This window comes from Ambystoma mexicanum, chromosome 5q (genome assembly GCF_040938575.1).
Source record: "Ambystoma mexicanum isolate Mex_15411 chromosome 5q, UKY_AmexF1_1, whole genome shotgun sequence".
NCBI lineage: Eukaryota > Metazoa > Chordata > Amphibia > Caudata > Ambystomatidae > Ambystoma > Ambystoma mexicanum.
In genome coordinates, this window is record NC_090933.1 from 360,024,306 (window position 1) to 360,038,617 (window position 14,312).

General features: G+C 42.2%; 1 protein-coding gene across 2 annotated transcripts in view; it reads left to right on the forward strand.

The window, feature by feature from the left end:
* MYOM1 (myomesin 1) overlaps positions 1-14,312 on the forward strand; it is a 526,093-nt gene that overhangs the window by 144,761 nt on the left and 367,020 nt on the right. The window contains exon 3 of one of the 2 annotated variants that reach the window (XM_069620852.1): positions 5,944-6,096. In XM_069620852.1, the coding sequence (XP_069476953.1) occupies positions 5,944-6,096 (153 nt within the window). The remainder of the gene's footprint in view (positions 1-5,943; positions 6,097-14,312) is intronic. The other variant, XM_069620853.1, reaches the window with a different exon arrangement.

The window sequence follows — 14,312 nt, forward strand, 5'->3', positions numbered from 1 at the left end:
AGACATAGCACCAGCTGAGCCAAAGCTGAGCAGACATAGCGCCAGCTGAGCCAAAGCTGAGCAGACATAGCACCAGCTGAGCCAGAACTGAGCAGCCATAGCACCAGCTGAGCCAAAGCTGAGCAGACATAGCACCAGCTAAGCCAAAGCTGAGCAGACATATCACCAGCTGAGCCACAACTAAGCAGCCATAGCACCAGCTGAGCCAAAGCTGAGCAGACATAGTACCAGATGAACCAAAACTGAGCAGCTTAAGAACACCTACTCACTTTTTCTGCCTCCACGGTGCTCTCGCCCTCGCTGCACTCTATGATACTGCGCCACGCAGGAGCCAACTTGGACAAGAAAAACACAATTGTGGCTCAGAAGTAGGCACTGTGCTTGTTTTTCACGAATGTAATACCAACTGCTACGTTTGTTGATTTCCACAAAACCAATTGTAAACAAAAAAGGGTGTGACAGGTGAACATGTGAGGTACATATCACCTACGATTAGGACCAAGTGCAGTAAATGGGGCAGCTTGCACATACACATTAGAAGGGAACAATGTCCGTTTCTTACAAGTAGATACACCTTCTAAAATTGCATTCACCGAGTGTAAAAACCTGAGAGATGTTTTGCCCATAAAGACATTTCAAAGAACCCTCTGGCGAGCAGAGCTAGCAGAGAACCCAATCTGAGCCGCACGGACATGGGGAGAAGGGAATATGTTTGGAACTTCAGTTCTGAATAACGTGCATGTATTTTTTCAATATTGCCAGGTTTCACCTTTGTTACTTCTGAAAACGTGCCCATGTCAAAAATTTCAAACACAGGCACGTTATCCACAAACCTAACTTTAAGACTACACAGGACAGCACCTAACAGCTGCCACTAATAAAATTTTACAATTCATGACAAACAACGTACCCTTATTAGTATAGCTGAAACCCTTACGGATACTGTCAGGAAGAGAGTGAGTGAGTAAATGAGTGAGCGGGAGAGTTTGTGAACGGACACATGGCCGGGTGAGTTTGGGTGTGTGTCTGTGTGTATGCATCGTCTTCAGTGCTTGCAGAGGGACCACCTGCAGTAAATGAGTTTTGAAGGCTGAGCTAGTGCACCTCTTTGGATTGATTAAAAGTGGAGGGTGAGTTACTAACGTAAAGGCTGCTTTCTTACCTAATGTGGCTTTATTGATTATTGAAGAACATTGTACAGTGCCAGGGGTTCTGTTGTTTGGCTTATTTGGCACTCAGAAAATAAATGATTATGGTAAGAATGCCCTGCAGAACAGTCCTTTTCCATTCAAATGGATATGTACAATGTATGTGTTTAAATAATGGCAACATACAGCACTAATGTATAGTTAGAAAATAAGGAAAACTGGGGGTCGTTAATGAGACAGTGCGCTGATTAATACCACAGCAATGAAGGAATGTGGCCTGCCGCAGTAATATACTTCCACTGGCGTCCCCTAGTACATATGAACATGAGATTGATGATGGAAGTATGGGTACAATGCGCAGATCCCCAAAATTCTTGAAAAAAGTCCATAAAACAAGTGAATCTGGCTTCAAATCCTAGATTTAATGGTTGCTAGACAGCCGACACGTGTTTCAACCTTTGGGGTCGTTCTCAAGGCGTGATTCAAAGTATGCGGTGAACAGTTTGGTAATTTTCAGAATTAATTGATGCCCTCCAATGGGTTTATATCCGTAGGAAAGGTTGGTAATCTGTCGCTATAAGAGCTGGCATAAGTTAAGGGGTCAAATTTGAAGCCAGATTCACTTGTTTTATGGACTTTTTTCAAGAATTTTGGTGATCTGCGCATTGTACCCATACTTCCATCATCAATCTCATGCCTAATGTATAGTTATACTCCAAAGATAATTAGTTGAATTGGGCACGTCATTTGACTGTTAAACGTGTGTAGACTAAGCACTTCATGAACTTGGGGCATTCATAAGTAAATAATTACTCTGGGAGGAGTCAATTGCTGGTGCCGGAATTACCTGCATTTTTTCCAGCATTTTTTCTGGACCGGGAACTTATAATGAGCCCCATAACCTTAAATTCTTGAAGAGGGCAAAGTAGGCAGGCTTTGCTGCTGCCAAATTCAGTTGGTATTCCGGCCTAAATCTTGTATATTACTCATTTAGCTCTATGAACTGACCCCAACGGGCATCGCACACCACAAGACACAAGCATAGAGACTAGAGTGTACACACCCATAAAAGGCTATGCTTCAGAGGTGAATTTCGATATGGGGGCGTTAGCAGGGTGGATAGCTTACAAAATAAGGGCTTGTCTCTGCCACGGGTAAAGCTAGTTTAATACCCGAGGGGGCTGCCTCAATCCTTCATTCTTATTGGGTTAATAATTGAGTGGCATCACTGCTATTTTTACAGTGCTGAGAAGCTGGGGGAATAAATCATGAAACATTAAAATCTAACTTTTTTTTGTTGGTATGGGGGTTCCGACTGAGCATCCCCACCTTTGGACACTTTCTCTTGTAATGAGCATGTGTGCTGTGTGATGTGTGCTGTGCGCAGCATATCCACCCAAACTCATCGAACTTCACTGGCTACCCCACGCATCACCTTCACAGCCACCTTGTCAGGCTGAGAGGTCCTGTGTCCGCGGAAGCTGCTGAACCCCCGACAATCCCCCTGAAATGTAATTCTCAGAACTAGGTTTCAATTCAGCTCTGCAAACTACACCCCAAAGGGAAAGGGGGAAGTGGATAACAAAACAACACCAGGCTGACTGCGTCAAGGCTAACCAAAGCTGAACCTGCAGAGGATATAAGAAAAGCAGATACAAATCCTTCATTTACTTACTCAACCTTAAGAGTGGAAAGACTTTAAATCCTTAACTAATAATTAAGAATCATACCTGGTTCTTCTCTTGAAATTTCTTAGAGAAGCTTGAAAAGAAGCTGAAAATCTCTCTTACTTGAGACTCTTGAAATTCACAGCAACTTCTTAATTAGAGCAAACCTGGAAGGTTTTGCTCTTTGCCTTTTTTCAAAAATTCACTAGTTGTCCAGTTAAATAGTCTTTATCTTTTCTTTCTTTTTCTTTCAAACTTTTCTTTTGTTTTCAAACTTTTTACAATTCAATAAAGTTTGTGAATTCTTGAAGAAACACGTGCAAAACACACACGCAGATAATCTCAATTCAGAAGATTTGCACGTTTAAAACTTCCTGCGTTGAAGAACACGTGCACTGTAAGGAAAGTCCACGCACAGAAAAACACACGCGCTTGTAAAAACACGCGAAACAGAATTCACGCGCAAAAGAGTTCACACGCGGTCGAGTACACAAGTTAAAACACACACGCAGGAAACCACACGCGCAATTGAGTTCTCGCGCTGAAGCACATGCGCTTGAAAACACACGCGGTATAGAGTTCTCACGCGGCAACAGATCCTTGCGTTGGGAAGCACACGCGCTAAGAAAACACACGCGCTATAAAGTTCTCACGCGGCAAACAGATCCTCGCGCTTGGAAGCACACGCGCTAAGAAAAACACACGCGCTATAGAGTTCTCACGTGGCAAACAGATCCTCGCGCTTGGAAGCACACGCGCTACGAAAAAACACATGCGCTATAGAGTTCTCACGCGGCAAACAGATCCTCGCGGTGGGAAGCACACGTGCTAAGAAAACACACGCGCTATAGAGTTCTCACGCGGCAAACAGATCCTCGCACTGGGAAGCACACGCGCTAAGAAAACACACGCGCTATAGAGTTCTAACGCGGCGAGCCGATTCTCGCGCTACGAATCACACGCGCTGGAAAACACTCGCTCGCGCAAAAGTTCAAAAATATCAATTCAAAGGTTAAATTTTACGAGTTCTCACTTAAATGTCATTAAGATAAACAGAGTTGCAGTTTAAAACAAAGTCACTTATCTCCAGTACAATTTATTAAAGATCTTCAGAGTTTCCTGTCTTCAAAACGAATTCCTGACAGCTGATCCTGAAACCCCCAAGAAAGTAGCCGCTCAACTGCTAACGCCTGAAGGAATAAAATCCACCAGGCCCAAGTCTAAAGCAGGAGCAGCCACTAAACACGTCCTCTCAGCTGAGGTTTTGATGATGAAAGGCAAAGAGTGACAGTTTAGAATGTTCATTGTTGTTCAGCAGTGTTTTCCAACCAATCAGAGCTGTCACTGTGAAACTCCATTTTGCCTTGGGTCAGAACCAGGATTCTGAATCAGGAAGTTAAGGCCAAACCAACTACAATAGAAAACTTCCCACCCACACAAGGCTAATCTAAAAAGGATAATAAAAGAGAAATAATGGGAAAGAAACTTGAATAAGGGAAAATAGTCTGAATAGGGGAAGGAAACCTGACACACCTGCATTGGGTGCAAAGCTGTTTGCAGGTGTGCTCCCTCCTGCCATCACTCTCTCTGTATCACCAGAAGTCAGGACCTCGCCAGATTGAGCAGTAGAAATGCAATAGCGAAAGGGCCGGAACGCCGGCATCCCTACTCTGCGTCCCCAACATCAGACGCACATCAACTACATGCTTCTCGTTTTTGGTCAAAACTCTTTCCTGTAATTCACTAAATACAGTAAAATACAAAACCTTCTTCAAACTCTTTTAGATTCCCCTCACCCCCAAATCCAACAAGCCCAGTAAGCCCTCTGGCAAGCACCGTATGCAGCTCACCCTGCACATCCTCTTTTCAGCACCGCTAAATGTCCCCAACAAACTCGTAATGTCGGTAAAACATGATGTGTTCTGAGGACTGTTCCCTTGTTTACCCATCTAGTTATACGTACCTGTAACCCCTATTGATGTACAGAGTGCTATTGTTCCCTGAAGCCAGCTCCATGCTCAATAAATACCCCAACTCGAGTTCTTGTCTGAAACGTGGAGCTTGCCTTTAATTTGGAGAGTGTTTGCCACCTTTCTGAGAAATTCCTTGGGTTATTTTTGGACTGTGTAGCAACTATGTATTTACCCTGTCTCAAGCTCCAAAATCAATGCCCTGTGCTGAGCCTTTCATGCAACACACTTTAGCCTCTAGAACTCTTGCCACTTGTAGATTGACAGTCAGGTCATAGCCCTGGCCAACTCCACGTGCTACCACTCTCTACTGATTCTGCTGTCATCTTGCTAAACGTCAAGGACATGTCCCCATCACAGCGACAGATGGCCCGTGCTCCATCGCCTCCACCACCCTACTCCCAAGAGGCATCAAGTTCAGGCTGTTCATCTCTTCTGTCACCTGGAGAATGTCAAGACTTTTCGAGCTGATGTTTCATGGTTGACAGCGGCTTGTACTGTATATGCACAATGTGAACAACAATGATCCAGAGGGATCTCTGGTGTTATTGGCCTCATCCTACACAGACCCCTGGGATTATTATTATTGTGGGCCTCAAAGCTTTCCCCGCCTGGCTCTCAGTTTGTGTTGCCCAAAAGGCAAGTCAGTGTCCATCGTATGTATCTGATCATGACGGTCCAACTTTTCCCAGGGTCCACATCAGAATTTGATGGGTAGCTCATCCTGCAACCATTTTGTAATTGCCAGAAAAGCAATACCATAAAACCTAAACTGGAGTTGTATGAGCTGACATCCCACAGGTGCTTAATTTAACTATGCATTGCTTCTGAAAAAGAACTTCTGTGCCACGGTTAATGTCCTTTTCCTGACACAAGATTGCAACCCTCTCCTACCCATACCCTAGACCTGTATCTGCCAATTGTACGCTATCAATAACATGCATGATACTTCTGTTTTGGTATTTGATCCTATGCTCTTACCATTGATGTAACTCACCTGAACTGTATGACAAACTATGCTTAACTGACTTGTACCTGTAACAGCGCCTCAATGCCTCCTGGTTGCACTTTATAAATGAAATAAATAAGATTAAAAAATCAATCCTACTCGATCCCAGGACTGTGCTTAATCTTCGTGTCTGTCTTCCCGCCTTCCAGAAGACTTGAACTCACGAGCAGCAGTGCTGCGATAAACCCTGACGTGGGTAGGCTGAGAATCCCAGCTGCTTCCGTCCTGTCTTCCTCCAGCAAATACAGCAAGGCAGGTTCCCAGCACCATTATGAAACAACTTCAGACCTGCAATGTGAAAAGTAAGTGTGTGACCCGTCAATATCATTCATTACCTTCCTTTGTGTATCTTGGAATATTGTGCCACGCTATTTCTCCAAAGTCTTGTAGACAGCAGATAGTGGGCTAGATACTGTAGCAGTATGGCTAACTAAGTAAGGGTGCCCTGGGATTGGTGGCTTCCAATGGGGAGGCAGAGTCGTGTTCACTGGGTGCGCCTGATGCTGTGGAATGAATGTTAGAATGAATACCCCAAATTCTAACAATTCTAACAAGCCTACACTTCCGGCTTCGAACTATGATAGCAGGAACTAATACACAGCGTTGAACACTGAAGGCTTGAAGAGAAATGTGAAGCGACAGGGAAGACAGGCACAGAAAAACTTTTCAGAATTATTTATTGTGCCTTGTGTCACACTAGAAATATTGCCTAAAGGCCACGTCAGAGTGCTTAGTCTTCCAAATAAATGTCCCCAATACTAGGGGAATTGTAAGTGTGAGGCAGACAAAGTGTTTTGTGAAGTGTTTACGCTACATGATCCAGGGGGGTAAATAGATGTTTCAGACAAAGGATGTTTCCTCGTGTGTATCATTATTTGTGATCATAGTTAAAAGAGTTCGTTTTGGTTCCTTAATTGAAGAGTTGGGGGGGCGGGGTGGCAGGCTAGCCAGAGAAGGCAATGGAAGACATTCTCCACCGGCAGCTAGAGCAGTAGGTAGTGTAGGTTCTCTCTGATGTTGCTCTGTTGCTTTATCCCTGAGCGAGGCGGATCGCGTTCAAAGGCATCTCTGAGCACATCCTTTTTCCAAGTCTTATGAAGACTAGGTGATTTGGCTCTGCTTGTCTCTGGGTAGGTTGAGAACTTGAATCCCTGTGCTCCAAAGCAATCTGCCCACATGTTGATTGTCCACTTAGGTTTTAGTTGGTGGGTATATAAGCATCCAGTCCGCCAACAAAACTGGAGGTGCTTTGCCAGACTGGCTAAGCGTCTGCCAAAAACTTTGGGCCCCTGCTCCAGTAATCTTTTTGCATGCTGTAGAGTACTTTGAATCTGATCCACTGGGATCCAATGGCGCTCTTTTAGGACCGGTTTCTGGCAATACCAGTTCGTTAGATTAAGGGGTAGTCTGGGCCTCTCAATTTACAGCCATGGCAAATGTTTGATCCATCTGGAAATCTCCAGAGTCCCCTATAGGCCAGTCCACATTTGGGTGAAACCACCTGCGACTCTGCTGCCAACACCCCAAAATCGATTTCAATATCTGTGTGGACATCATAAAGGTCATTAAGATCATGTATTTTAATAGACAATATAGTTTCATGGGAAAAATTGAGAACCTGGAAATGCCAGACTCCAATATTGGATCCAATCATGGCCCTACACACTCACACTTCCATGCGTGTCCGCCTGAGCCAGCAAGGCCACCTGTCAAACAAAATTCTCACAAAACGTGGGGTCAAGCAAGGTTGCCCCCTGGCACCGGCTCTGTTTATTGCCTTTATAGGCGACTTCCAGTACACTGAAGAGAAAATTTGCTCATTCCTGCCAAGAGTGGGACTGTCAAAAGTATCCAGGTTATGGTACGTGGATGTACTAAACAGAGAGGATGCCCTATGTGCTGAAAAATTCAATAAATGTGTTTCAGAAAGCGCATGCTGAGGACCAGAGAGTGTGTTCTTATTAAAAATATATCATTTTATTCTGTTACAATTTCATAAAATACATTTTTGAACAATTATAAGACAACAATTCATTTCCAATCAACATATATATTTTTTTTTGTGAACAAGTTTTTGTGTGCAAATAGCGCATTTTTGTGTAGACATTTCTCCTATGTGTATATCACTAACACACCATTCTACCATTCATCTTCACAATCAAATCTAGTTTGTATAGAGACATTCTAAATAACTTTTACAGTAGTAATATTCCTACTTTGACAGTCCACCATTATGTATCAACTATAAGTATCCAAGATTATTCTAGTAGTATTCCTCTTATCATTGGATTTCCTTTTGTATAGTTTCGACTTGACACCAATTGGCCAGATTTTACAGAACCATTGGTCAACGTCTTCTTCAGGATCAGTAGACTTATTCAAAGGCTTTATCAGTGCTACAACATATAAAACAACAACAACACCATGATTTAAAACATTAAATAATGCTTAAAAACATAGACAAACAACATTGTTAAAAAAACACAATTTCTGAGCTCCCTCAGTATGCTACTGTTATTTCATAAATGGGGAGCAAACTTCAATTTTGTTATAAACTCAGACCCAAGATGCTCGGGGTTAGTTAACCTCCTAATGCAAAAAACGGGGGTAAATCAATTGCTATAGTTAAAATTGGGCCACTAAGTCCCCAACTGTCTTCAAATAAAAACCAAGAAAACCCCCTTTCTGTACATTCCTGTCAGTTCAAGCAATTATAAGCCCCAAAAGGGTGCACCATACAGAGGGCCAGGGTTAACGATATCTGTAAAGCAAGGCAATCTCATTTGTACCTTTAAACGTCCATTTAGAAAAAGGTTTTTTTTTGCAACTTTGCAAAAAGTTCTGATTCCTGTGGTTTCCCACTGTGTCTTTCCACTAGCGTTCAGTAAGCGAGTGAAATATGTATAGCCCCACCTCAAAGGCAAAGTATTCCACTAAATACAATTCCTGTAAATATAATAGTATAAAATAGATAAATGTTAGCTGAGGCATAATGTGTCTCTAGTTAGCAAAAAAACAGTGTCTGATTAACAAGAACGGTATAGTCCCGTTATGCTTTTGATCTTTCCAGATTTTGCATAGGAAACAAGTCATTTACCTTCCATACGTTTCTACCGAGCTGGGGCACACTTGCTTCCCTGCTACCGAATTCGCTCAACAGTAAATAAACTACCAAGAGAAAGAGGAGGGAAGAGAAGGAAGAATAGTCAATGGACTTATTTCTAATGTGTGAAACTACATATCCCATACTTCCATTTCCATTTGCTTAACAGAATTCGTCTAAGAAAGGGCGCTTTAAGTCTTAGATTTTTACATGAAAAAGGTAATTTTACCTTCAAAAAGTGTTCCAGCGCGCTGGGACACACTTGCTTCCTAGCTGTCAAATTCACCCACCAGTATTAGACTAAAAAGGGAAGGTGGTGGGAAAGAAGAAGGATAGTCAATGGACTTAGCCCTTTGTTTAGCATCAGAATTTGTATGTGAGAAAAGATCCTAGGTTAGCTTACCTTGAATGCTGGCTTCAAAAAGAAGGGCCTCGCCTACTCAGGAACGCACGAAAAGCGGCAGAGAAACAGAACCGCGGCAGTCAGCTGTTCCGAACTGGACATTAGGTTTACTTCCTGCTTCCTTTTAAAGGGGAACTTGCATTCTAATCTGCCAATTGCGCGACTGCTCCTTCAAACATAAAGGAGATAGAAAGAGGACTAGGCATTTCATCAGTCTAACCCAAGCTCAGGGTACACTCATAGAAACAAAAAATGGACTGTTTCTTCAAGATGAATTTAGCATGGCCTCAGTATAACCCAAGCTCAGGGTACACTCATAGAAACAAAAAATTGACTATTTCTTCAGGATGAATTTAGCAAATACGCTCTCTAATGCATAAAGATGGAATACGATAAAGGCTAAACGGTAAGGACAACCCAGGTTAGTCAAAAAATAAAAAGTATAATTATTAATGTAGATTAGGAAAAGGAAATAAATGTATTACTTTTTTTTTTGTAAAACGAAAATAGATTGAATTAAAAAAACTGAATAAAACAGCCTAGCTAGTGGTAATCCTCAACCAGAGTGGAAACCTTACGATAGAAAAAATAAATAAATAAATCTTAAAGAATCTTATGGAAAGAGTCTTACGTTTGAAAAATATAAATAAATAAATATGGTACGCGGATGACCTGATCCTGATGGACCAGACAAAAATAGGTTTACAACGGCAATTATCAAACCTCTCCGCCTACATGAAAAAAAACAACTTAGAAATTAACACCCAGAAAACAAAAATCCTGCTCTTTACCAAATCGACAGTCGACCGCAAAATCCCATCTGCCTGGTTCCTGGAAAACAATAAATTGGAAATGGTGAATGAATATAAATATCTTGGGGTGTGGATAGATAATTCCCTGAAAGAAAATACCACTACGAAGGCCCTGTGGGATAAAACAAGAAACCTGACAGCCCAACTAAAAGCTGTAGATAAAAAATTTGGAATGTTTTCGTGGACACCAGCTCTTCACTTCTACAAATCTAAATTAGTTCCCGCTCTAGCTTACAGAATGAGCGCAAATCTAACCATTCCTGAAGAACTGTTGCTAAAATTGGAAGGTTTTGTGTGGAAGACGGTGCTGGGCCTCCCAAAGTCAGCCCCCATGGCGGCGATTCGACGGGACCTTGGTCATACGTCTCTTGCATCAACAGTGGAGCAAGGGGCACTCCAACTCTTTAGAAAAATTATTTTGCCAGACGGCCTTCCCATCTTTCAGGTGGTAGCAGAAGAAATTCAAAGAGGGGGGGTGTAAACCTCTAACTGACTGGGTCAAGAAACGGAAAGACAAACTGAAAGAGATAGCCTGCACGGAAGAACTCTAATCTCTAATCCTGGCAGAGTGAAAGAAAAAATAGTGCAGCAAGATTGGATCCTGACAAATGAAAAAATTCTGTCATATAAACTGTTGAAAGATCTTCCGCCTGGGCACAATAAACCAAAAACTGAGCTGAAATATTGTGAAACATTTCCGGAAAAAGATCTGAGAAGAACATTCATGCGAGCTCGGTTAAATGCCCTACATACAAGGGAAATTTTGGCCATTAAATCTCAATCTGCAATAGCCTCATGTCGTCTATGTGAGAACCCAGATCAGCTTGAAATGGTGAGACACCTCCTGACGTCCTGTCCAGCAATGTCTACAGAAAGCAAGGTGTACTTGGCACAGCTATTATCCCATCCATCGGTACTTAGTGAAGAGACGGGTTGGTGTCGGCTCATTTCTGGCGATTCAGCTAGATGGTCGAGGGCCGTAGCCAAACTTTTAGATATTGCCTTGAAAAGAGCCAACCCGGTAAACTTTAAACTGTAAACTTTAAACTTTAAACGTCAAACGGTCATTGATCAGTCTGACGATAACAGCAGGGAAATTGACTTTTGAAAGAAAGAAACTGAAAGCGGTGTCCTAAGTACTCTCATCAGAACTTTTCAGTAAGGATGCTAAAAGACTTTTTGTAAAAATCTTTTATTGATTAAATGCAAATAAAAAATAAATAAATAAATAAACAATATAGTTTCCTCATTCCTTGCCAACTGATGTTAAAAATCAAGTATGTCCTGAATGAATCTCAAGGTATACACTTCAGCGCTAATGTTGTCATACAGACAAATTTAAGTATTGTGCTCCTATTGAGTTCGATCCCAGTGTTGGGTTCTTGTGAATCACTCAGAACAACATGCGATAACCTAGGTGAGGCAAGGCCATTGAATGCAGCGGTAAATATTCTGTAAAAATCAAGGCAGTGTGAGATAAGGACCCTTTTTCCCAATGATACCAAATCAATATTATTAGGCTCAGCCAGTTTTGACAGAAACGAAAGAGTAGGAGAAGTGAAAGAGTTCCCACTTATCGGGTTGATGGGGGAGCATGCCACTACTGAAAGGATTTCCGCCCGTACAGAAATGTCAGTGCATGAAAGTGATACTATCCCCTCTGACCTATTTGTTAAGGCTTTTGCATTAAAATGATCTGTCATTTTAACAAAGCGTTTAGTTGAAGAACAGTTTGTGAAAGAGGCAGATTTACAGCCTCTAGCGATAGCGCTACTCTCCTCCATTATTACATGCGTCTGTCAGGCTGAGAGGTCCTGTGTCTGCGGAAGCTGCTGAACCCCCGACAATCCCCCTGAAATGTAATTCCCAGAACTAGATTTTAATTCAGCTTTGCAAACTACACCCCAAAGGGAAAGGGGGAAGTGGATAACAAAACAACACCAGGCTGACTGCTTCAAGGCTAACCAAAGCTGAACCTGCAGGTGATATAAGAAAAGCAGATACAAATCCTTTTATTACTTACTTAACCTTAAGAGTGGGAAAGACTTTAAATCCTTAACTAATAATTAAGAATCATACCTGGTTCTTCTCTTGAAATTTCTTAGAGAAGCTTGAAAAGAAGCTGAAAATCTCTCTTACTTGAGACTCTTGAAATTCACAGCAACTTCTTAATTTGGGCAACTCTGGAAAGTTTTGTTCTTTGCCTTTTTTCCAAAATTCACTAGTTGTTCAGTTAAATAGTCTTTATATTTTCTTTCTTTTTAAAACTTTTCTTTTTTGTTTTCAAACTTTTTACAATTCCATAAAGTTTGTGAAATCTTGAAGAAACACGTGCTGAACACACACGCGGATAATCTCAATACAGAAGATTTACACGTAGAAAACTTCCTGCGTTGAAGAACATGCGCACTGTAAGAAAAGTCCACGCGCAGAAAACACACGCGCTTGTAAAAACACGCAAGCAGAATTCACGCGCATACGGAATCACGTGCAGATAACACACGCGGAAGAAAACTCCCGCGCTGATAAATTTCCGCGCCTATTCACACGCGCCTTATAACCCACGCGCACAGAGTTCACACGCGGTCGAGTAAACGCGTTAAAAAAGCACACGTGCAGGTAACCACATGCACAATTGAGTTCTCGCGCTGAAGCACACGCGCTTGAAAACACACGCGCAATAGAGTTCTCACGCGGAAAACAAATTATCGCGCCAGGTAGCACAAGCGCTGGAAACACACACGCTATTGAGTTCTCACGCGACGAACGATTCTCGCGCTAAGAAGCATCCGCGCTGGAAAACACACGCGCTATAGAGTTCTCACGCGGCGAGCCGATTCTCGCGCTAGGAATAACACGCGCTGGAATACACACGCGCTATAGAGTTCTCACGCGACGAACAGATTCACGCGCTAGTAAACACACGCGCTGGAAAACACACGCGCAGTTGAATACTCACGCACGCGCAAAGGTTCTACGGTTAGTTTCAGATTACACGTAGTTCGCGTTTTACAAAATAGCGTTCAATCGCACTCAGAAGGTTCAAAAATATAAATTCAAAGGTAACATTTTGACGAGTTCTCACTTAAATGTCATTAAGATAAACAGAGCTGCAGTTAAAACAAAGTCACTTATCTCCAGAACGATTTTCTTAAAGATCTTCAGAGTTTCCTATCTTCAAATGAATTCCTGACAGCTGATAGCTTCTCCTGAAACCCCCAAGAAAGTAGCCGCTCAACTGCTAATGCCTGAAGGATAAAATCCACCAGGCCCAAGTCCAAAGCAGGAGCAGCCGCTAAACACGTCCTCTCAGCTGGGGTTTAGATGATGAAAGGCAAAGAGTGACAGTTTAGAATGTTCATTGTTGTTCAGCAGTGTTTTCTAACCAATCAGAGCTGTCACTGTGAAACTCCATTTTGCCTTGGATCAGAAACAAGATTCTGAATCAGCAAGTTAAGGCCAAACCAACTACAATAGAAAACTTCCCACCCACACAAGGCTAATCTAAAAAGGATAATAAAAGAGAAATAATGGGAAAGAAACTTGAATAAAGGAAAATAGCCTGAATAGGGGAAGGAAACCTGACAGTACCCCCCTCCTAATGCCCAGTCTCTGGGCCTATCTTATGTGGATTTTTAGCATGAAACTTAGCAACCAAACGGGGGGCATGTACATCAACTGAATCTTCCCATGATCGTTCTTCAGGTCCATATCCCTCCCAATCAATTAAATACTGCAACCTTCCCCTCACTTTCCTGGAATCCAAAATTTGTTTAACCACAAATTCCTCAGATGAATCCTCCAAAATCACTGGGGAAGGTGGTGTTCTAAATCTAGTTCCTGAACAAACTGGTTTTAAAAGGCTAACATGGAAAGTAGGATGTACCTTCAAATGTTTGGGTAATTTCAATCGTAGTGCCACAGGGTTGATGATTCTCTCTACCTCGAATGGGCCTACAAATCGTGGACTGAATTTATTCTTCCCCTTAATTTTTAGGTACCGGGTACAAAGCCAAACTAAGTCTCCCACCTTATATTCAGGACCAGCCTTCCTTCTCAAATCAGCACACCTTTTATATTTCAACTTGTTTTCTCCCAGCACCTTTTTTGCTCTATCCAAGTTATTCTTCATTACCAACAAACGATCTTACACTCACACATCTTAAAAACTTCTCCAATTCCTGATTTACTCTCTCCACT